Raw genomic sequence first — 26179 nt, 5'->3', positions numbered from 1 at the left:
TGCAAGGACAATCAGACAGATCTACAAATACATTAGAAAATTTCAAGACTCTTTTCTGTATAACTTACAGAAGAACTAGACAATCAATAAAGATATAGAAGATTTAAGCAACACATTCAACCAACTTAAGCTATTTGACATTTGTAGACTAGTCCACTCACTAACAGCAGTATGTAAATTCCCATGTGCACATAAATCATTTACCAAAATACAACAAATCCTTTGTCATAAGACAAGTCTCAATACATTTAAAGAGTTTAAATAACAAAAAGTGTGTTATTTGACCATAATGTAATTAAAATGGAAATTAATAACAGTAAGACAGAGAAATGCTAAAATATTTGGAAGCTAAATAACATACTCACAAATAACTAAATTTTCAAAAAAATCATAAAATAAACTAGAAATCATAGAACTGGAATTTTGATAGGGACTGCACTGAATTTGTAAATTGCTTTGGGTAGTATGGACATTTTAACAATATTAATTCTTTCAATCCATGAACAGAGGGTATCTTTCTATTTATTTTTGTCTTCTTCAACTTCTCTCATCAATATTTTATGGTTTTCAGTGTACAAACCTTTAACGCCCATGGTTATATTTATTGCTAAGTATTTTATCTTTTTGAAAAATGGATTTATTTTTAGTTTTTTCAGATACTTTGTTGTTAGTGTACGGAAACACCATTCATTTTTGTCTGTTGATTTTGTATTCTGCAATTTACTGAATTTGTTTATTGGTTCTAATAGCTTTTTGGTGGACTCTTTAATGTTTTCTGCATATAAGATTATGTTATCTGTGAACAGAGATAATTCATATGAAACCATAAAAGATCTTCAATAGCCAATGCAAGCTTGAGCAAAAAGAACAAACTGGGTGCATTATAATTCCTGATCTCAGAATCTACCACAAAGTTATAACAATCAAAATAGCATGGTACTGGCACAGAAACAGACATATAGGCATATGGAAGAGAACTGAGAACCAAAAAATGAGTTGACACATCTACAGTTAACTGTTTTTTGACAAAGGTGCTAATAACACACCATGAGGAAAGGACAGTCTTCAATAAATGGTGTAGGAAATACTAGATATTCACTTGCAGATGAATAAAATTGGGCCTTTGTCTCACCCCTTATACAAATATCACCTTTCAATGGATTAAAGACTTAAATGTAAGACCCAAAACTGTAAAACTGCTGAAAGACAACAGAGGAAAAAGCTTCTTGATTGTTCTTTGTAAAGATTTTTTGAATATGACTCTAAAATCACAGGGAACAAAGCAAATGTAAACAAATGAGATCAAATCAAACTGAGAAGCTTCTGCCTGACAAAACAAACAATCAACAGAGTGAAAAGGACAACCTATGAGATGGGAGAAAACACTTGCAAATCATATATATGACAAAGATTTAATATCTAAAATATATATGAAACTTAGTAGCAATAAAACAAATAACTTCATGAAAAAATTAGCCAAGGATTGAATAGACAGTTCTCAAAAAAAAATGTACAAATGGCCAACAGGTATATGAAACCACGATGTGGTATCACCTCACATCTTAGAATGACTTTTACAAAAAGACAAAAGATAACAAGTATTGGCGAGGATGTGGAGAAAAGGGAACCCTTATAAACTGGTGGTGGACATGTAAATTGGTATAGCCTTCATGGAAAAGATTATAAAGATTTCTCAAAATCTAAAAATAAAACCACTATATGATCCAGCAATTCTACTTCTGGGTATATGTCCAAAAGAATTGAAACCAGCATTTTAAAGATGTCTGCATTCCTGTTTTGGCAGCATATATTTACAATAGCCAAGATATGCAATCAGCTTAAGAGTCCATCAACAGATAAATAGATAAAAGTAGGTGATCTATATACACAATGGAATATTATTCACCCTTGAAAAAGAAGGAAATCCTGTCATTTGTAACAACATGGATGAACCTGGAGGACATTCTGCTAAGCGAAATAAGCCAGACATAGAAACGCGAATATTGCATGATCTCATTTATATGTGGAATTTAAAAATGTCAAACTCATATAAGTAGAGAGTAGAATGGTGATGACCAGGTTTGATATTCATTGAAAATAATGAACTTTGTTCCATACTTGTATCATACAAAAATTAACTCAAAATATAGCATAGACTTAAATGGAAAACATAAAACTACAAAACTGTTAGGAGAACATGTAGGAGAAAACCTTTTGCCCTTGGTTTAGGCAAATATATCTTAGCTATGACACTAAAATCTCAATCCGGAAAAAAAAAAATTGCAAACTTGGACTTCATCAAAATTTAAAACTTGTACCTTTTGAGACACACTAGCAAGGCAATAAAAAGATAGTCCCAGAATGGGAGAAAATATTTGCAAATCATGTATATGATAAAGGACTTGTTTCCAGAATTTTAAACAACTCTCACGCAAAATTTAATAATAAAAATATCAGCATCTCAGGTAAAACTATTGGCAAGCTATTAACTAAAGAAATATGCAGTTATCAAATAAACATATAACACAGTCAATATCATTAGTTACTGGAGAATCCAACATAATATAAAATGTGACACCACTACGTGCATATTAAATGGCATAATTACAGACTAACCAAGTTTTGGCAAAGATGCGGAGGTACTTGAACTCTCCAACGCTGCTGCTAATAATAATGCAAAATAGTACAACTACCTTGAAAAATTGTTTAGCAATATTTTCAATAGCTACACATTCTCCTACCATATCATTTAGCCATTCCACTCATAAGTATTTATCTAAGAAAAACTTTCAACGCTTATGTGCATATAAAGACTTCTAAACAAATGTTCATGGAAGATTTATGGTAATAGCTGAAACATGGAATCCAAATGTCTATCAACAGGTGCACAGATGCATGCATGGTGGTAGAGCCATATAATGGAACACTACCTTGCAATATAAAGGAATGATCTATTGACACATTCAACAACTTGTATGAATCTTAAGATAATAATTCTAAATTTAAAAAAGGCAAACTCTCCCACTCTCGGTCAAAAGAATAGACATTGTATGATTTCAGTTATGCATGACTAGAAAAGGTAACGTAGTCTATAGTGACAAAACATATAGGATCAGTGGTTGCCTGGGGTTGAGGATGTGTGGATGGGAAGGAGGAGGAGATTATAAGCGTACATGTAGAAATGTTAATAGGTAGGTACTGGATATGCTCGTTATGTGGATTGTGCAATGGTTTCATGGTAAAAATACATATGTTAAAATGTATTAAATTCTACAGTTTAAACATTTTATTGTGTTCCAACTATATGGCAAGAAAGCTTTTAAAAAGATGCCTGAAGAAATACTTTAGCAGTACAGTTAATTTACTTAATTGTATTTTTGACTTAATAGATTTTGTTTTCTCTACACATTTAAGTCACGGAAAATGTATTACAATATTTGTTGTTTCTACTATACCCATTTTACCCCCCAAACAAATGTCGAATAATAACCAAACGGTCTAGCCACCTTATGCATAATCTCTTTCAGTCTTTGTCTATTCTATTTTCTTTTATTTGTAACACCTAGTCAATAAAACCCATGGACTAAAGATGATGAAGGCAGTGCAGGCAGAGGGATTCTCCTGGACTAGCTTCCTTTATATTTCAACCCTTCTTTCCAAAAAGTGTTTGTGTGTGAAATCCCATAGATGGCATGGTTGGAGTAACAGACACTGTTGACGCTACAATAACTCCTGATGATTTTATAAAATGAAAATATATAGTCAACAGTCATTTATTCTAAAATCTTATGAGAGATCTTTTGTTTATTAACTCAAATTTTTTAAAATATTAAACTGCACATAAATGGAGAAAGTACATATCATCACTCAGGTTCTAATTTAATTGATCCCTAAGTTAGTGTTTATATATGCCAATTTTAGTCTATCTTACTCTTTTTATCACATTCAAGATACAGTCTTTGACTGTAAGACACACCACTACTTTAAGGATCTCTAAGAAAGAAAACACTGCCAATTAAACTACAACACAACATTGAGTGCAATATACATCTGGATTTCAGATACATTAAAATGCAAAAAAAAGTATGCATTGGGTTTACTAAATCTATGCTTTCTCTCAATAGAATGTGGCTAAATGTAATGGCATGACATGAAGTGGAGGCTTGAAGATATTCTTCCTCTATGTGTCTGTACAGGAAATACTGATGTGGGTTCTTCTTTAGGAAATGTTGTGAAGGCTGCATTTCTCTGTAGGGTTATATAAAACAAGTGACCCGATTTCATAATGTACCATTCTTTGAGAAAAAGGCCATAAATAAAACATTCTCAAAGTTGTAATGTAGATTGATTCAACCTCCCAAAGAAAAGTGGGAATAAGTATGATCAAAAGGACTTATCATTTACCTTTGGTACCATAAAGCAGCAGCAGTCATATGTTCTCACTGAGTATCTTTTAAAAATCTATTGGCTATTAATGAGAATTATTTTTTTCCAACCAAAAATCTTCCTTAAAAAGCTTTGACATCTAACCTGTTCTGCACCATTTAACTACCAACAAAGCCAGTGACCAGTCACACAAGGTAGGTGCTGCTATATTACACTGTAAATTAAAAAACAAAGAAAAAACAGGATTGCAGACGTTGAGTTTATGTCTCGGCATATTCTTTCTCAAAAGTCTTTCTGTGGATTTAACCACTCTCACACACACATGTGCATAAACATGCTTACATGTTTCACTTATGCAAGAAATATATTAAATCTAATTGTAGCAAATGCCACCATGTACATATGGCTCTACCATCAAAAATCAAGCAAACACCCAGGGACAAAGGATGTAAAAAGTACCAAATCAAAAAATAATGAAAACCTGTATTTCACTGTCATATAAAGTAGAAAATGACTAGATATAATGAAGAGTCATGAGTAATCTAAGGCAACAAAGAATGAGCTATAAGACAATTCAGAACCACATTGATTATACATTGTGCATATATAATCATTTAATTGCATATTTAAATAGTATATTTACAAAATAAAAGTAAAGAATATGAAGTTGCAATATTTTAACTTTACAGCAAATTGCTTTACAATAAAATTATTACAGACATAAATAAAAGGTTATGTTACTTGTATGATATAGGCATAGGAGATGTTTTCAAAAAATGCAATTCAGGTAACAGCCTTTCTCTGTAATTTCACCCTCCCTTCTCTCGTATCTATGGCATTTGTTTTCAAGTTGTATGATGCACTGAGAGGGATATTCCAAAGACAAACATGGACTTTTGTCTCTGATTACTTATTTGGTGAGAACATGAGAGAACATAAATAAATTGTATATATGGTCTTCTGTGTCCCGCCTGTTAAAAGCATCAGAGACATAAGAGAAAGTTTTCTCATATTACAACTCTCTGGCAAGGGATACTAAAAACAAATAAATATGATGTATCATCTACATGTCAGAATAAATTCTGAAATGGGAAGAACAAGAATGAACTAGAATGAATGGAATTAAGTATCTGTAGAAATGTTTCTGACATCACATAATTATAATTCTAGATTAGAAACTGTAAGTATGTGCCTAACAAGGACAGGATTCTTATGGAATAATCTAAAAGAAATCATCAACACCTTATGTAATTAATTTAAAAAAAAACCTATGCTTTCGGAAATTTTAATATAGGGTCATGAAACTGTAATACTAAAAAATTTTATCATGTACAATATGTGTATTGTTTTTCAAAATTAAGTGTCTTGAAAAAGTATAGAATAATAACAACCATAATAATAAAATTAGTTTTTCTGTACCACCACCCAAAGAAGGGATGCTTGTAATCTTCTTGATGTGTGCTAAATATACAAGAATATTTTGAGAAAAGAACTGCAATCCATGAATTTGCAGTACCTTGCTAGTTACAGACCATAGGGAAGTCTGTTCTCTTTGCTCTTACTCTGTGCTTATAGGCCACCAGATTTTTAATTAGTCATGTTTCCACTGAGGGCATTTTTTACATGAATGAGCCACCAGTGATGGTTATTAGCAAGTTATCACAGTTTTTTTTTTCATTAGAGGGACTTTGGTAAGGCAACTCAACATGCTAGAACCCAAATAGAAAAATTGTTTCTGAAATTTGGGCATACCAGCACAGATATTACTGCGTAACACCCTACTAGGATGATGCCATAATTTGAGATAGAGACTAAGAGGGACTCAGCTTTTATTTTTACAATCTAAATGCCTAGACATATTTTGTCTCAGGCTTATATGTTTTTTAATATATTGGTTTATTCCTGCTTCCCCTTGAGTACATATATATATACCTATTACATTGATAAATGACTTAATTCAGTTAACAAATGTTCATTATGAACCAAGTTAGTGGGAATCAATTTAAGAGACATTTATGGTAATCAAACAGATGATGATAAAAAGGAAGAAAGAGTCAAACATATTTAAAATTTTATACTTCTGGAAAATGCCTAAATGGTCACCTGTAGTGATAATAAAAACTCCTTATGTAGGCAGATGAGGGGTGAGTGTGGAGAGTTGTGCTTGGTTTGGAGTTCTAGAAACCCAGCCTGATCCCACATGCTGTGGCCCAAGGTATTGAAGAACATCAAATAGGCTAAATTAAGAGGTGCAGTTGGAGTCAACAATCAAATAAAAAGTCCAAAATAGCATCAGAGTATATGAGATAGGAGTGATTTGGAAACCAGGAATAAGGTCCGGGGAACAATAGACAACCAAACAGATAAAGTGAATGGAGCAGGGCCTATGAAAGCAGCACTTGGAGAAATTCCCAAAGCTAATGAAGCATCAGTAAAAATCTATGTATTTTTAATTTTTAATTTTTTTTTTTGAGACGGAGTCTCACTCTGTGGCCAGGCTGGAGTGCAGTGGTGCAATCTCAGCTTACTGAAACCTCTGCCTCCCGGGTTCAAGCGATTCTCCTTCCTCAATCTTGAGTAGCTGGGACAACGACATCTCTAGTCTTATTTGCAGTAGAGGTAAGAGAGCCAAATTTGTCCAATAATAATAGATTTGAACTATGTTTGTGAAAAATAGAATAAAATGGAGAGAGGTGACTTGAGAGGTTTTATATGTCTGGCAGATTGGGATGGAAGATTTGGCAGAGGTCAATAATTATGCCAGTGGTTTGAGGTGAATTAGAGATATTGGTGTTATGCAGAGGGCTGCATCAAGGGTGGTATATATAACATTAGTAATTCACACTAGATCATCACATATTCAAATTTTCAAAGTTATTGAAATAATAAATACAAAATTTTTGAATGCATGAAATTCTAATGGCATGCACATTACTAACACTTGGTACCTAATTTCCAACTTACCATGAAATAATTCTAAGAACTGCATATGAAAACCTTCTTAAAGTTCTAAATTGATCTTTCTCTAGTGGAGAAGTTTGTTGCTCTCTTAGCTTAACTAATACAAATATGACAATATTAGACACATGACGAGCATGCTTAGTTCAAAGTAAATGATTCAGTAAGACACATACTACTTTTAAGAATACGTGTACTATAATAGATTTAAAAATTAAGTGTTGTCATAAAACATATGAGATAGAATGAGATCTCAAACAAAGATATTCAAGCAAGTGTATTGTTAGATAAATCAGCTTTAAAAGTAGCAATATGGTTGTTAAATCACCATTAGAAGAGATAACTGTTAGGGAAACATTTCAATTTCTAGTGGAACACTCAGTGGGAATTTGTGGATGATGATGATATAACACTTTTAGAAATCCAAGACTGTGAGAGTTCAAAATAAGGAAACAGGTCAAATGGGATACAGACTTTGCCTAAATTCATTCCTGTTTGTAATCCAGTGAGATAACACGACAGAGATGTTGTTGGAATCTAAGTGTGATATGGAAACCATCCAGGACAAGGTAGAAGTTTAGTTTTACATAAACTCAGATTGTTGACAACTTTTTGGTTAAAATTGCCCTTTTTTGCTCCACTGATGTCCTATTCAAGTGTCAAGATTATGTACCTGTTGATTCTTATAGGGGTATGGGATACAATAAAGTTAGAAACTGCTGATGGATATACTAAGTCTTTTTTATTATTTGTATAAGTTTATGGGGTACAAGTGCAGTTTGGTTACATGGATATATTGTGTAGTGGTGAAGTCTGGGCTTTTAGTGTAACAATCATCTGACTAATGTACCTTGTACCCGTTAAGTAATTTCTCATCTGTCACCCCTTTCCCACCCTGACACACTTCTGAGTCTCCATTGACTATTACCCCACACCATATGCCCATGTGTACACATTATTTGGCTCCCATTTATAAGTGAGAACATGTGGTATTTGTCTTTGTTTCTGAGTTGTTTCACTCAAGATAATGGCTTTCGATCATGTACATGTTGCTTCAAAAGGCATGACTTCATTCTTTTAATATACTGATTCTTTACATCCTGTTTTTGAAACTCAGCATCCAAATAGTTGCTGATCTTACTGTCATCCCAGTGGAAGAAACATTTCCATGGAAATTCCTGGAAGATTAACTTAAAAAAAAGCTGTTGGATAAGTCTAAACTAATCTAAGTAAAAATCTTACAATTTGGGGATTATCTTTTTCTTCATGTTCTTGTTAACTTGTCTTGCCTATTAAGATTCCTAATTCTCACTCACTGAGATGCTTCAATGCATTCAGAATATAATGTTTGCTATGACAAAGTAAAAATTACTTTTAGCAACTGAAAAATTGTAAACTGAGAATACTATTAATTAGCATCAGGGGATCTAGTTCTGCCTCTATAGGCCACACGTGTTAGCTGTTTGGCCTTGCACATGTATACAGTTTCTCTCCTGAGGCAGGTTAACTAGCTCTAGGGCAGCCGTGGGAAAGCTGGAAATATGATGCCAGTTAACTTTGACTCTAAATGTGAATAATAAATTGGTCCTGTTCCCCAGAAAACAGATAACACCTCTCAATGTAAAAGCCTGTAAGTAAATAAAACATTTCCTTCAATAGTTTGCACTATGAAAGAACGTTGAACATGTCAAGAACATCACAGGAAGTTACATCAAAACATTAGCCTGAGCGGTACATGCACATGTCTAGTCATTCCTTGAGAAGTCTCAGTTTTCTATTTACAAATTCATGTTGGTTGGGTTATGCAATCCTTAAGGTTCTTTTAGGATCCATCAGCTCTGGGTACCATCTGAAATGAGGATGTGTCCTTCATCTCAACCATACTAAAGTAAGCAATAGTTCACGACGGCAATTTTCTTGATTCTGTAATGTATCACTTTCCTGTGAGGCCTAAACATTTATTGATTCCAACACCCAGAGACTGACTCCTATCCCCAGATCTTCTGTCAACCTAATGATTAAGTAATTTGATTTTAGTTTGATAGACAAATACCACATAACTCTGATTCATTTTTAATTCCTACAGCCCTTAGTGACTGGCAGCTCCAAATAAACAGTATTAATAAATCATCAATCTGTAACAAAAGAGCAGGTTCTTTCAGGAACGTTTGCCAGTTGCACACTGTGGGAAGTCTCAGAGGAATATGTGTCATTCGTACAGTTACAATGGGACACAAGAGCGGCCATTTGAGACAGCTTAGCTAAGGGGTGAGGAAAGGAAAACAAACTACAGCAAAAATAATTTTATGAATTGATAACTAGTGGCTTTTTATTTGAAATAAACATATAAAAAGAGAAAAAAATACTTAAAATCCTGGTTCCCTAATAGGTATTTGATGGGAGTGTAACAAAAGACTATTTGTAAATAGTATATGAAAGAGAGATAAGCAGGAACTAAAAAGGGCAGGAAATTGAATGTGTTCTTCCCTCCCACCTCACAAGATTTCAGATGAGTTTGGAAAGGTCATTCACATAATTATTACAGTAACAGGTTCAAGGCCTTTTGAGCACAGCTGATCTGGTTGTGTGTTAATGGCTACAAAAGCAAGATAAGAAACATGTAAAATTTTTTAAAAAGAGAGAAAGAAAGAGAAAATCTGCCTATAACACTATTAGCTGGCAGCCCTGTCCTTATGGATAAACTGATGTTGCTTTATAGCATATGGCTTTTTTATTACAGAGTAACCCTGTTTGCCCTCGTGTATTGGGTCATTTAAGCATCAGGACCAGATTTTACTTCTTTTTTGTTGGAGGCTACTCGACATATCTAGTGATCTTTCTAGGGTCTGTAAAAGGTCACACGGTGAAATGAAACTTGCCAGAAAACTATAGCTAATGTAAATGTGGTAAGAATTTTCAAGGCCAAAACATGTGAAAGCATCTGGAGACATCTGTCTGGCCAAACCAAAGGCAGTAACACACCTCCTGTTATGAAAGATCAATCACATTTCTCATACCTGAATTCATTCAGTGTACATATTCAGCACCTGCTGCATCTAATAATGCTCTAGGGATCCAAAAATTCAGCACACTAAAGAAGACAAATATCTATAGCTGTTCCAGTGGGGCAGGCTAAATAGTGAAATGTAGGTGGTCACACTGAAAGGTAAGAGACTAGAGCTCAAGAAAAGCAGGGAGGATTAACGGAGGAGGGGCATTTGACCTAAGCCTTACTGAATAGGATTGTGGGGCAGGATATTTTAGAACGAGGAAACTGTGTCACAGAGCCACAGATGTGGAAAAGTCAGAATGGCTGAGGTATAGTAAGGGGTGCAGTTGATTAAGAGATGGGTTTGAAAATGTCAAGTGGAACTGGTGCTACTTTTTAAATGACCACCTCTCAGCTCCATCCTCTACTAGGCTTTGTGGTACTGGGGCGAGGGTTCTGAAAACCACATTTCTGCACTGCCAGGAGGGGGCACTGTAGGGAGACTGCAAGGCTGAAGAAGCCAGAAGGAACATCCTTGTTATTTACTTCCTGTGGGTTTCCCAGGGGCTTCCTGTCAGCTCGATAGCCCCTGAATGGCATCTCAGCAGGGCATCCTTCCCTTAGCAGCAATAAAGTTTATTCCCAACACTTTCAGGAGAGGCTTCATTGTGTCCCACTTCGACCAATTCCTCAGAATTCTTGGTCCTAGGGGTACCTCTGAGGTTCTAATTTTTATTAATTCTAATTCTTTTTTTCCCCCCTTACCTCTAGAGATGGTAGCTGCTTTCTGTAGTTACTGACTTTCCATAAAGTTCTCATTTTTACCCTGTGTTACTTAGTTAACAACTTGTATGGGCTGGACTTAAACACTGAGCACACTCAGTTGAAAACATCACCAATGTTTAATTATATACTACACTTAGAAAGAACCACTGAAATGAAATATTTATTAGGGCCCTAAGGGATTCCTTGCTTGCGTTGTCCCTTGACCCCTTTATCTCTCAATCCCTTTCAAGAGTATTGTACCTAGTGTTTAAAAGCTGACCTGGGAAATATCCACAATAACCCCATTTTCACTAAGGTCCCTAGGTTGGATGCTGACCAAGAAAAGTCAACACTCATCACTTCTACTTCCTGGATATGCCACCAACCAGTTTGAAATGTTATGTAATAATGTCACTGCCAAAAGGCAATTAATTAAGTCTGCCGGATTCTATCCTTCTACTCTTAATATTCAGCCTGAGAAGGTGTGGATGGACAGCCAGAAAAATAAAATATTTAAATTTTCGTTTCCAATCCTGACCCAGATCATTTCTCTCTGTTTAGGGAACATTACATCTAAATCATTAGAAGACAAATGGGCATTATTATATTCTTACAGCAGTTCAGGCAAAGAGCTTCCACTGCCTCTCCTGATAACCAAGTTTCCCTGTAACAACTCTTTTTGTCATGAACTTCTACATTACACCCAATCGAATTCTTCTAGTTTAATCCCATACTGTTAGAATTTCACTCCCTCCCTTGTTGAAACCGGAGAACAGCTTGTGAGCAATCTCTTGATAATAACCTTCCATATGTCTAAACCAGTCTTTTCTTTCCAACTAATTAATCCCCCTCCATTTTTTTACACTTTGCTGTGTTACCCAAGCCTTTACATACCTTTGTTTCCCTATGGGTTCTCTTGAAACACTTCCTATTTTTCTGGGGAAATACCTTTACAGACAGTATAGCATGATATAGTATGTCACAGTCACTTTATAAGTTCTGTACTCAACCTTGTGCAATTCTATTTTAAGAGCTATTTCTAGGAGTAAACTAGTACACTCTTGTTGTGTTCTGCCTGTAGAGAAAACATCTGAATTTTCGCTAAATTCAGATTTAAGTAGACGTTTCTTTAGGAGAAAGCTTGCAGCTTATGGCTTTTTAGTAGACTTTTTACTTAACTTCAAATGAGGCAGGTTAGTAAATTTGGGTGACATCAAAATATAGTAAAATTTGATAACCTACAATTATTTGTTTTCTTTTTTATTTATTATTATAATTATTTTTTTTTTGAGACGGAGTCTCGCTCTGTCGCCCAGGCTGGAGTGCAGTGGCGCAATCTCAGCTCACTGCAAGCTCCGCCTCCCGGGTTCATGCCATTCTCCTGCCTCAGCCTCTCCGAGTAGCTGGGACTACAGGCGCCCGCCCGCCACCACGCCTGGCTAATTTTTTGTATTTTTAGTAGAGACGGGGTTTCACCGTGGTCTTGATCTCCTGACATTGTGATCCGCCCGCCTCGGCCTCCCAAAGTGCTGGGATTACAAGCGTGAGCCACCACACCCAGCCTGTTTTCTTTTTTCTTAAAGAATACAGGAAAGATATAAGCTTATATATTGAAAAATTATCTGCACATTATAGCTGCACTAATATGCATGCTCTAAGTAACAAAAACTGAACACCATTAAGGACAGATCATAAAAAGGTAAATGTACTTTCCAAGAGAAATCAGAATGAACCAGCATTCTAACACAGTTTGAATGTATGATTCTTTAAAAATCAAAGAAATTTCTTAATTTGGCTTATCAAAGTTTCATTAGATCATGTCAAGGGCCAAGGAGAGTTCAAAAGAAGAAAATCTGCTGTTAGGTTGTTGAGTCTTAGTTTAAACTTGGAACCAAAAAGGTGAATAGTGAATTTCTGTAGAGATAAAGGTTGACTATTAGAGGACAGCTTGGTAAAGGTCCATAGCGTATGTTTACATAATGGTTAAGAATGGACTCAAGGTGTAATACTACATTCAGCAAAATATTTGAAGATATAATGCAATTTCTTTGAGAACAGAGACTATGGAAATTCTGGAAGATGTGACAGTCCCTAGAACGCAGTTGGCTTTCAGAGCTTGCAGACCTGCATTTGGTTCTAGGTTCTTTGAGGTACTTTAGTCTACTACATTTATGAAATGAGCTACACAAAGCCAAACCCTTATATTTTGACACCTCTGAACTAATAAGTGAATTATTTTTTCTTAAGACAGAAGGTACTGGCATACATTATTTTATTGCACTTCACTTTATTGTGTTTCGCAGACACTGTGTTTTTCACAAATTGAAGGTCTGTGCCAATACTATGTCAAGCAAATCTACTGGCACAATTTTTCTAATAGCCTGCATTCACTTATTATCACGTTGTCCCCTTTTTAAAATTCTTGGAGTATCTCAATTTTTTATTATGTCTGTTATAATGATCTGTGATTAGTCATCTCTCAATGTTATTATTGTAACTGTTTTGAAGCTCCATGAACTATGCCCATAGAAGACAGCAAACTAAAATAATAAATCTGTGTGTTCTGACTGTTCCATCAACTGGCCACTCCCTCATCTCTCTCCCTCTCTTTGGGATTTCCCATTCCCTGAGACACAATAATATTAAAATTAAGCCACTTAATAACCCTACAATGGCTTCTAAACGTTCAAGTGAAAGGAAGAGCAGCACATCTGTCAGCTTAAATCAAAGGCTAGAAATTAAGCTTAGTGAGGAAGGCAAGTCAAAAACCAAGACAGACTGAAAGCTAGGCCTGTGCTCAGCCAACTTGTGAATGAAAAAAAAAGTTTTCGAAGGAAATTAGAATTGCTACTCCAGTGAAAACACAAATGATAAGAAGCAAAACAGGCTTATTGCTGATAGAAAGTTTTAATGGTCTGGGTAGAAGATCAAACCAGCCACAACATTCCCTTAAGCCAAAACCCAACTCACAGAAAGGCCCTAAATGTCTTCAATTCTATGAAGGCTGACAGAGGTGAGGAAGCTGCAGGGAGAAAAGTTTGAACCTAGCAGAGGCTGGTTTATAAGGTTTAAGGAAAGAAGCTATCTTTATAACATTAAAGTAGAAGGTAAAGTAGCAAGTGCTGATGTGAAAACTTCAGCTAGTTATTCAGAAAATCTAGCTAAGAGAATGGATGGAAATGGCTACACTAAACAACAGATTTTCAGTGTAGACAAAACAGCCTTATTTTGAAAGAAGATGCAACCTAGGACTTTCATAGCTAAAAACAAGTCAATGTCTGGTTTCAAAACTTCAAAGGACAGGCTAACTTTCTTGTTAGGGGCTAATGCAGCTGGTGATGTTGAAGCTGAAGCCAATGCTCATTTACCAATTTGAAAATCATAGGGCCCTTAAGAATTATGTTAAATCTACTCTGTGTTCTTGAAATGGAACAACAAAGCCTGGTGACACTGCATGTTTACAGTATGGTTCACTAAATATTTTAAGCCCACTGTTGAGACCTACTGCTCAGAAAAAAAGATTCCTTTCAAAATAATACTGTCCATTGACAACACATCTCATTAGCGAAGAGAAATACTACTGTCCATTGACAATGCATCTCATTACCCAAGAGCTCTGATGTAGATGAGCAATATTAATGTTATTTTCATGACTGCTAAAATCAGTTTTGTAGCCCATGGATCAAGGAGTAATTTTCAAATTTCAAATCCAATGACTTAAGAATGACTTACAAAATACATTTTATAAGGGTATAGATTCTATAGATAATTATTCCAATGATAGATCTGAGCAAAGTAAACTGAAAACCTTCTAGAGAGGATTCACCATTCTATATACCATTAAGAACAGCTGTGATTCATAGAAGGTCAAAATATTAATAGGAATTTGGAAGAAGTTGTTCTAACCCTCATGGATAATTTGGAGGGGTTCAAAACTTTAGTGGGGAAATAAATGCAGATGTGATGAAAACAGCAAGATAACAAGAACTAGAAGTGGAACAGGAAGATGTGACTGAATTGCTGCAATCTCATGATAAAAGTTAAATGAATGAAGAGTTGCTTCTTATGGATGAGCAAAGAAAGGGGTTTCTTGAGATAGAGTGTAGTCCTGGAAAAGATGCTGTGGACATGTTGAAATGACAACAAAGGATCTGGACCATTACATCTACTTGGTTGACAAAGTGGTGGCAGAGTTAGAGAGGATTGACTCCAATTTTGAAAGAAGTTCTACTGTGGGTAAAATGCTATCTAACAGCATCATAAGCTACAGAGTCAATCAATGTGACAAACCTTATTGTTGTCTTCCTTTAATAAATTGCCACAGCCACCCCAACCTTTAGCAGCCACCACCCTTATCAGTCAATAGCATCAGTCATCAGCAAAAAGATGATAATTTGCTGAAGACTTATATCAGCATGAGCAATTTTTAGCAATAAAATATTTTTAAATCAAGGTGTGTAAATTGTTGTATGTATGTAAGGCAGGCATGTAAATGCTACTGCCTACTTAATAACATAAAATATAGTGTAAACATAACTTCTGTGTGCTCTGGGAAACCAAAAAATTCATGTGACTTTCTTCATTGTGAAATTTGCTTTATTGTAGCATCTGGAACTGAACCTCAAATATCTCTAAGGAGTGACTATATATCTAGGAACATATTTGGTTCAATGAATAACATGATTAAAAAAATAGTGATTTTTGGTAGGAAATGTCAATTACTCCACTAAGGCTGGGAACACGTAAAGTTGAAAATAGCAAGATTTCGTACTTAGGATCTTCTTTGTTTGTCCCTCAAGCCATTATTATATAAAATATTATACTTTGTGATATATAAATATTTTTCACTCCATCCTTTGCCCTAGCTTCTATAGATATGATAAATCTCTCTGATCCTTATCCTCAAAAAAGCCAACAAACAAACCCTTAAGAGGCAGTAGATCAAGAAAGATTTTGTGGGTTGTCATGTTAAACAGTAAGTACAACTTGGACATGAAAATATGCTTTGAGAATAAAATAAAAATAAAGTTTCAGTTATACAAATTAAATAAGCTCTAGAGATTTGCTGCTGCCAAGCTTGTACCTATAGTGAGCAATATTGTATTGCGCACTTAAAAGTTTATTAAGAAGGTAGGTGTCATAAGTGTTCTTACCACAAAAATAAAAAAGAGAGTTGGAGAATGGTAGGTCTAAGATAACAAAGATAAATGATAGAGTGAGGCTAGAATAGGTAGGAAAAGGTAGAGGCAAGTATAGCATGTAATTTTGGATATAAATAAGAGAATACGAGAGAGCAGGAGATACAGGTGCAGAGTATATATTATGTATTTGTGGGGGGACAGGATAACGCATAAATAACTTATTTATTTTTGATTAACTGTTAATAATAAAGAGTTGATTGGATTAAGCAGATGGAGTATTTTTAAGTTCACTCATTCCTATTTCCTCAATGCTATGTGCCAGATGCTGTGGTAGGCACTAGGAATATGTAAGTGAAGAATACAGTAATGATTCCTGCCTTCTTGGGGATTAAACCCTAAGAGTGGGGAAAGTGCTGGCTATTCTGTTTTCCTCCCTTGCCTGTCACCTTCTTGTTCCCTGTAGACCCTCTGCCTTGCCTTGTGAACTGACAATTGCATCCCCAGGCTTGTAGAGTGGCTTCTGTTTGACTTCAGCCATGAGAGCCACCAGAGGAGATGAGAAGGCAAGAGGAAAAAGAAGTCAGGATATAAATTTCCTAATCCTTTCTTCAGCTATGTTCTTATATAAAGGCTGTGTCTCTTCACAGCAACAGTCATTACAGCTCCCATTGGTTGATCCCTGGCCCACTTCATATCTCCAGTTTTCCCTGGTTCTGGAAACAATATCTCCTCCCCCTTGCTCCTTCAGGATTACACATGACAATGAGTTATTGCTATCAGGAGTTGATACATGTCTTGGTTTTTCTTCTTGTTCTTCTCAACCTGCTCACAGATCTTCAGCTCATCACTTTACTAAATTCTATTGAAATGTCTGAGTTGGATCCTGTTTACATCTGGGATCCTGACACAGATAAATGTTTTAAGTGGAGAAACACGTATGTGGGAAATTTAAAATTGTCTTAAGGACTGTAAAAAAGGGATAAAAAGGTATATAGATAGAGAATAATGGGTGTGAGTTAGATGAGGTGGTCATTCATAGATAGCCTATTTCAGGAGTGATATTGAAATTGAGGCCAGAGGATAAATGAGAGCCCTCATGGAAAGAACATGGGGAGAGAAATCCCAGCGTAAGAAACAGCAAGTGCAAAGACCACAAGACAAAAAAAAGCTTGACATGCTCCATTCCAGAATTTGGTTATAACACTCCATAAGGAATGTTTGGTTAGGACACAGTGAGGGGAAAGACAGCCTGAGTGATAAGATCCTGACGATATCCAGTGACAGATACTGAAGTTTTTGCAGCAGACGAAGGCCCACAAGAGCACCATGTGCTCGGTGAAGTGAGAAGCAGCTCAGGTGAGCTGCGGGAGCCACGCAGATGCTCAGGAATTAATTTGCAATTGCTGTGATCATGTTGGGATGAAATGGTGATCCACACCACAAAATAATATACTGTAAAAGGATGAACACATGTCAAGATGTTATTTCTTTGATCTTATTTATTTTCATGAGGGTGGCAGACTGGTCTTTAGGTAGAGGGTAGATCTCTTCATAAGATATTTCTTTTTTTCCATAATTGTGACATTTCTTAGAAAGCATACCAAGTGATAAATAGAGATATTCTTGACTGAAGCAGTCTTCTTTACACTCCCTTTTATTTATTTACTTTTGAGAGTTGGGTAGCAAAGAAGGAGTAGAAAGGTTGAAGAAAATAAAATATTAAAAGAACATAAGTGATTTAGTGATTTGACTGTTGGGTCTTACCTAGAATGAAAGAGACTTTAAGCCTCAATTTACTAAACATATTTCAAGGCTTCCAAAGGCAACCACATCTAACTTATTAAATAAGCTTGCCTGGGGAAATATTTATATTGGTTTTTTCCTATAAGTCTAGTTTTCTAATTTGTTTTACAATATGACCTCCCTTTGTTTGTGGCCTTAGTATAAATTCTGGCACTGAAGAATTATTTAACAACAGGATACACTAAAACCCTTGTCTTCAAGCCAGAATATATTATTTTTCCATTTGTCACAATTGAGTTTCTTACTTGGGACATTTTCAGACCTGCTTGACACACAACAGCAAATGGTGACAAATCAGACTTTTAACTATTATTCAATCTTATGCACTTAACTAGTATCTTTAGGTTTAGAAGTCTTCCTCAGATATCTGCCCAAATACCTCCTAGATACATTTTACATTTTGAAATTTATTTCTACTTATAGCTATCTTTTGCTTAAAAGATGGGTCACATAACAATTCATTTTGCTTATAGTCTATTATGATGTTGCTTCTACTTAAAGTAGAATTGCACATATGTCTTATTTTAATCATTCTTGATATTAAAACACATGGTGTTTACTATGTTTGTTCCCTAAATCTCCCTTAGCTGATTTTTTTTTTCATTTTTACCAATATTTTCCTTACCCAAAGGCTAAACCTACTTTAATAATCACACTTGTGTAGCTGGCTTTATCTCCGAGTACTTTATAGTCATATTGTGGGAGTTTGCTCTCTGCAACTGAAGTTAAATAATTAGTAACTCTGACAGAGATACATTTATGCAAATTATAGTATCTAGAAAGAACCCTGAGGTCTTATCATCCTAAAAAAAAAGAAAACAACACTCTATTTAAAATAAATCATAATACGATAATCAAATATAATCAAAATTCCATTCTGCCTCTGATCTCAATACCTATACTGTAAACATCATTGACAAGTGACTATATATCCTGGGCTGTAAACCCTCAGAAACAGAATCATTAAGTATGGCAGGCATTAGGGTGTGATATAAATTCTTTCTCTCATTTGGGAAATGATTACTTGTACATATTGACAGCTGGTGCTATTAAGTTATGATTTCAGGAGATACTAAGGTAATACATAGGATCACTATGTAACTATTATCCTTATGACTTTTATCTGTTGTCTTATTATGTCTTATAAGAATCTACATCCTATACATGAGGAGCGGATAGTACTTTGCTTTTCTATCCTCTTTATTTACCTAATAACTGAATGAAATTTAAAGACGACACTTAAATTTTAAGATATATAGGTAAAGATGTAAAACTTTTTATTCATTAAAGAAGTTTTCTTTATGTTAAAATAGCAAAATTATAGAAATTGTTGTCCATAGGAATGACTAGAAGATAATTGTAACTGATTACTTCATCAATTCCCATTTGACCTTCTTTTAGAAAATAAATAGCCACCATAGAACATCTGGGGAAACGACATCTAGCAAAATAAGTGATCCAAAAATAAGATATGTCACATTTTAATGAACAATTGTGTTTAATTATGGAAGAATATGTACTTACTTGCCAAGTGCAAAGCATTCCATCTTAACAGTTGTTCCTTTAGCAGCTGTAACCGTGAAAGGAAAATGGACCTCAATTTTCGGCTCATATTCTCCCATCACACCTTAGAAAGAAAGAATAGTCTTTAAGAATCAAATGAATGTTACAATTTGTTTCTTAATCCTGGAGATATTACATTGAAAATCACTGTGGTTTGGTTGTTAATGTCTGTTTGATGACTGTTAAATTTTTCGATGTATTGAAATAAGTAGTACACTTACACTCTATCATTTTGATGAAATCCTAGTCTTCCCCTGAGGACTAGATTACATGCATGTTCATTACCATTTAAAGTAATAATTATTGAAAGTGTTAACACTAGTAGTACAGTTCCTAATTGTTCTAAAAAAACTATGACTATTTCCCATTTCAAATAAGAAAAGGTATCAAAATTTCCTTATTGCCAAATAACTATTCATTTATAAAGTCAAATATTTATTATATATCTATAGTATGCACAGCATTTTGCCAAAAATTCTGGGAGTAACAAAAGATTAATCAGTTGTGCTCTCAAGCACTCAGCAACTATATTCTTAAAGAGAGAAAAAACATACTGTATACTCAAGTATGGGAGAAAAGCTATCTATCAAATTACTGTAATGAAAGATAAGAAGTGATCATTGCCATGAATAAGGTATTAAGTATTATGCACTGATATGGTTTGGCTCTGTGTCCCCACTAAAATCACATCTCAAATTGTAATCTGCATATGTCAAGAGAGGGACCTGGTGGGAGGTGATTGGATCATGGAGGTAGATTCCCCCATGCTGTTCTCATGATAGTAAGAGAGTTCTCACAAAATTTCATGGTTCTAAAAGTGGCAGTTTCCCTGTTCTCTCTCTCATCTCTTCTGCCACCACGTAAGACATGCCTTGCTTCTCCTTCTCCTTCCACCATAATTGTAAGTTTCCTGAGGCCTTTTCATGTGGTAGAAAAGAAAAACCCCATTTTCTGTTGAGAAATTAAACCTGGCTGCAGAAATTTGCATAAGTAACGAGGAGCTGAGTGTTAATAGCGAGGACAATGGGAAAAATGTCTCCATAGCATTTCAGAGATCTTCATAGCAGCCCCTCTCATCACAGGCCTGGAGGCCTAGGAGGGAAAAATGGTTTCATGGCCAGCCTGGGGACCCACTGCTCCGTGCAGCTTCAAGACATGGTGTCTTGTGTCCTAGCTGCTCCAACTCCAGCCATGGCTAAAAGGGGTCAACATACAGCTCAGGCCATTGCTTCAGAGGTGCAAGCCCCAAGCCTTGGCAAATTCCATGTGGTGTTCGGCCTACATATGTGCAGAAGGCAAGAATTCAGGTTTGGCAACCTCTTCCTAGATTTCAAGGATGTACGGAAACACCGAGACGTCCAGGCAGAAGTTTGCTGCAGGGAAAGATCCCTAATGGAGAACCTCTACTAGGGCAATGCAGAGGGGAATGGTGGGGTTGGAGCCTCCACACAGTGTCCCCACTGGGGTACTGACTACTGGAGCTGTGAGAATATGGCCACCATCCTCCAGACCCCAGAATGGTGGATCCACAGCTTGCACTGAGCACCCGGAAAAGCCATAGGCACTCAACGCCAGCCCATGAAAGAGACAGAGGGGCTGTGCCCTGCAGAGCCACAGGGGCAGAGCTGCCCAAGTCCTTGGGAGCCTACACCTTCTATCATCATGCCCTAAATGTGAGACATGGAGTCAAGGAGACTATTTTGGAGCTTTAAGATTTAAAAACTGCCTTGCTGGGTTTTGTATTTGCATGTGGCCTGTGGCCTCTTTGTTTTGGCCAATTTCTCCCATTTGGAATGGGAAGATTTACCCAATGCCTGTATCTTGGAAGTAACTAACTTGTTTTTTATTTTACAGGCTCATAGGCGGAAAGGACTATTCTTGTCTCAGATGAGACTTTGGACTTGGACTTTTGGATTAATGTTAGAATGAGTCAAGATTTTGGGGACTCTTGAGAAAGTATCATTGGTTTTGAAATACGAAAAGAATCTGAGATTTGGGAGGGGTTGGGGTAGAATGATATGGTTTGGCTCTGTATCCCCACCAAAATCTCATCTGAAATGGTAATCCCCACGTGTCAAAGGAGGGACCTGGTGGAAGGTGACTGAATCATGGGGGCAGTTTCCCCCATGCTGTCCTTATGATAGTGATGGAGTTCTCATGAAATCTGATGACTTTTAAAGTGGCGGTTTTCCATGCTCCCTCTCTCTCTCCTGCTGCCATGTAAGATGTACCTTGCCTCCCTTTTGCCTTCTGCCATGATTGTAAGTTTCCTGAGGCCTTCCCAGCCATGTGAAACTGTGAGTCAATTAAGTCTGTTTTCTTTATAAATTACTCAGTCTCAAGTATTCTTTATAGCAGTGTGAAAACAGACTAATACATGCACATTTGAGGAGATCATAAGAATAATGAAGGTTTGGATAAGTGGAAAAAAGATAGGAGAGAGTAAATGGAGCTATAAAAAAATGATAAATAGATGGGAAGTGACCAGAAATAGGAATATCAGTTTTTCTGACATCTGGATATGTGAAGGGAAGTGATATTAGATAAATCTGGAAATATATGGATGGAACAAAAAAACAGATGGAATCTGAAAAATTGAGAGCCTTGATTATCAGAGTAACACATTTAGACTTTAATCTGTTTTGGAGCTACAGTTGTTTTGAATAGGGAAGCTGCATTATGCTGAGATGGATATAGTGAAACTGGAGTAGAGACAAATAAATCAATGACATTACTTCAGTAATACAAGATAAAGGCCTGAGTTTTAATAATAGTAATAAAAGCAGACAAAAGGCACTAGATGGGAAAAACCAATTAATAACTGAACTGGCAAAACTCGGCAGACAATGAGGTACAGGAATAAGTGCATGGGCAGTGTCAATAATAACATTATAATTTGCAGCTTGGGGAATTGGGCAATGTCAATAAAAGAAAAAAGAACACAGTCAAAGTAGAAAAGCTGACGAGCTTCAATTTGGAGGTATTGAATTTGAAGTACCCACAAGATATTCAGAAGAAAGTATCTGACCACATAGTAAAAATGAGAGAATGAAGCTCAGGATGAGTTCTAGACAGGGGAAAACACTTACAGTCATTTAGAGGTGGTAGTTGAAGCAATGAGACTGGATAGGGCTTTTACCTATTAGAAAAAAACGCAATAGCTGAGGCCTGGTGGATTCTGGTGCTAGTGCCATCATATAGCCTTGGAGCAAATTTTCTCCTAAAATTAATTTTTTAGAAGCCCCCTATGTGTAAAATACCACATAGAAAACAGCTATGATTTGGCATAGATGCTTCTCTGAGGACACTGTGCATGTGTTTGAGGGTGTCTATGTTTGTGGCCATATCAGCATGGATGCGTCTTTGTGCATATGTAGTTCTCTGTACAATTATTTTGCATATGTATGTAGAATGAGAGGAAAGAAGAAGAAACCCAAAAAGAGTAAGATAAATCTATAAGATATGAAGGTCATATACACTGGACATGCAAAGGGAAAAAAAAGGGCTACCTTTGGCGAGAAAAACATTTTACGTGTTTAATATTTATCTATTTATTTGTTATGTAGCTTTTGAAATAAGTTTTGAAGAAAGCATATGGATAATTTTAGATGGAAAATGTTTAATCTCACATAAGACAGAAAGGTTATCTTTGCTCTTTGTGGTATTTATTTATTTTTTAATTTTTTTTGCCAAAGGAGAAAAAAATGTCACTAAAGTTTTTATCACAGAGATTCCACTAAATGTCTAGTCTGTACCATCTCTGACAGATCAGAAAACTCTGGGTTTCATTTTTCTAATCTGTTTACTGAGGACATCGAAGGAAATTATCATCAATATAATGTCCTACTCTAAGAGGCTAACTCCCTCAATTACTTTCCAGTCTAAACTTTGCTGCACATCAAGAGCCTGATAAATAGCATGAATTGAATGGTTAGCACTATTATGTCACCAAAAACAAATGTTTAACGACTTCTTCTCTCTTTATCAATAATGTTTGTTTCCTCTGCTTCTTTTTAAATATTTCCCCATGCTCCTCCATACTATACCTGCCAGGTTCCTTTCTTTTACTTCCTCTTCATGTCAACTTTTTTTCCCTATGGTGTCTCTGCTAGCTACTTGAATAGCAGGATGTGGTCTGCTGGTGATACCAATAAACTCAGCCGAATGTTTTTAATGATGTGAAGTTTATCTTTAATGCTCTCTTACTTGTAAGCCCCGTAGGAAGACTCCAGGCATCCTGTTTAGAAGCTACATATGACTGCTCTTGTGAAGCAGTCCTCAAACTTAATTTCTGATTTCCCTGCCTATTCTTAAAATTGATTTGGTATTGTTGTTACTTTTCTACCTGTTAATCTGATGACACAATAACACCTGATTTATCATGATGCTTATTAAAACTAAGCCTCTTATATGCATGGGTCCCTGTGAGTGCTGACGTTTACTCAGTGTCATAGGGTGTTGGAGTGGAAGGCCAAATTTGGAAAATATTTCTATATAATTATTTCTAGTAAATTGTCCAAAGAGATCTTAGGAGAAAGGGACTTCAATCTCCAAAGCTCCAGTAATTCATTTTGATTTTTTTCTCTTTCTAAATAAAATACTATTTGTAGAACCCACTTTTATATTAATACTTTGGTATTCTTTTTATTAAGGAAGGTACCAAGGTTGTACAACATTTTAGGCTTTTCAAAATCTACATCTGCCTCTGAATAATACCAAAGAGGTACTGATACTATTAACTGATATGAGTCAGATCAGATCCATATAGTCTCTCTTCTCTTCCAGATTACATTTATAAATTGCAAAGAAGACATTCTTTTATTACCATAATCATTAAAAATGACCCAAAGGATGGGTACTTCTGATAGTATCTGGGAGGTAATTTTGCCCAGATACAGCCTTCTGGTGTTCCTCAAATAATTTCCATTATGGCCAAGGGCATTCTTAAGCCTCACTTCAGGCCCCAAGAGGTTGCTAATATCTGAACTATATATTAAAAATAAAACAAAAAGAGTTGAATAAGAGGCTTCAAATTATTTTACCTAATTTGAGCTATACTGCAAGAAATTATAACTGGTTTTTAAATTTTTATCATCACACTGAGAGCAATGATGTAAGGACATATGAGAAAGCTCTTTAGATATCTTGCTCTTTAACATATGATAATATTCAGCGGTTATGTTTTGCTTTACATTTCATGGGATTATTATGTTAGAGCTAAAGTTGAGCCTAGCTCAGGGTTCCCCACCCCTACAGACCCCTACAGGTCTGTGGCCTGTTAGGAACTGGGCTGCACAGCAGGAAGTGAGAGGCCGGCAAGGGAGCATTACTGCCCGACCTCCACCTCTTGTTGGATCAGTGGCAGCATTAGATTCTCACAGGAGTGTGAGCCCTGTTGTGAACCGTGCATGCAAGGGAGCTAGGTTGCATACTCCTTATGAGAATCTAAAGCCTGATGGTCTGAGGTGGAAAAGTTTCATCCTGAAACCATCCCTCTGTGTCTGTGGAAAAATTGTCCTCCATGAAATTGATCCCTGGTGCCAAAATGGTTGGGAACCACCCACTGCCTTAGCTGATATAATTTACCCTTCTTCTTTTAGAAATGAGGTAACTGAGAGTCAAAGAGGTCAAGTAACTGGCCCAAGGTCCTATTGAAAGTTGCTGATAAAAATGTTGCAAAATTGGGGATTTTCTGACCTTATGTGCAGAGCTATTTTCTTGACATCACTGTGTTGAGAAACTTCAATCACAGAGTATAATAGTCCAGGCATACTATATGTACTACATTAATTATTGACTGTCTGACATGGCTACATGGTTTATTTCAGTTGCAAGTTTCAGTATCTCAAATCTTGTGCAGCTTAGCTTGAAATTTCTTTTGTTAGGCAGAGTTTGATGCTGAAAGGGAAGGGAGACAGTCCCATAAGACACATAGTTGAAGATCAAAATATCAGGCTTGTCTCTTCAGTCAAGGTAGGTCTTTGATCTTTTTATTGCCCCTAGTATGGAGCTGAATATAGCTCAAGAAACACTCAATGTGTGTCTTCATTGCTTTCCCCAGACCTGTCTCTCCTGGCTTACGTGGCTGCCCTACTTTAGAATTACATGCCATTAGAAGATGACCTTAAGTTACCGTAATTTCTCATAAACAGAAGCCTTCCATCTGAAAGCACATTACTCTCCTTCTTTGTCTTTATGGTTGTTGATTTTCTTATTTATTCCAATTACTTTTGAAGAGCTAGGGTGATTTTCCCTAAGTGGAATGCAATTTAGAGCAGTGTTTCTCCAAGCACCTTACAGAACAGAGAGCCAAAACACCAGAAAAACCTGGACAACTTATTAAAATTTCAGGCAACAGAGTTCAACTCTAAGCCTGATGATGAATTTTTTTTGAAGGTAGGGTTATGAGCTTTGTATTTTGATAGTTTCTCTAGGAGATTTTATGAACATTAAAAAAATTCAAGAATGGACCTTTCTTTACTCTGATTTTTCTCATGTGACTTGTCCTTCTGAGGATTAGAGTATAATTGACTAAAATGTCTGAAAAATAGCATGCAGAGAGTCATGCTGTCAA

The 26179-nt window shown here is 35.9% G+C and overlaps 1 protein-coding gene across 1 annotated transcript in view; it reads right to left on the bottom strand.

Annotated features, from left to right (window-relative positions):
* The window catches only part of CNTN5 (contactin 5), a 1349686-nt gene that overhangs the window by 332394 nt on the left and 991113 nt on the right, over nucleotides 1–26179 (bottom strand). Inside the window, exon 9 of the mRNA XM_032167221.2 lies at nucleotides 19567–19669. Within this exon, the coding sequence (XP_032023112.1) occupies nucleotides 19567–19669 (103 nt within the window). The remainder of the gene's footprint in view (nucleotides 1–19566; nucleotides 19670–26179) is intronic.

The sequence above is a fragment of the Hylobates moloch genome, unplaced genomic scaffold, assembly GCF_009828535.3.
Source record: "Hylobates moloch isolate HMO894 unplaced genomic scaffold, HMol_V3 SCAFFOLD_11, whole genome shotgun sequence".
Lineage (NCBI taxonomy): Eukaryota > Metazoa > Chordata > Mammalia > Primates > Hylobatidae > Hylobates > Hylobates moloch.
Note: the sequence above shows the minus strand (reverse complement) of the source record. Positions and strands in the feature narration are given on the sequence as shown.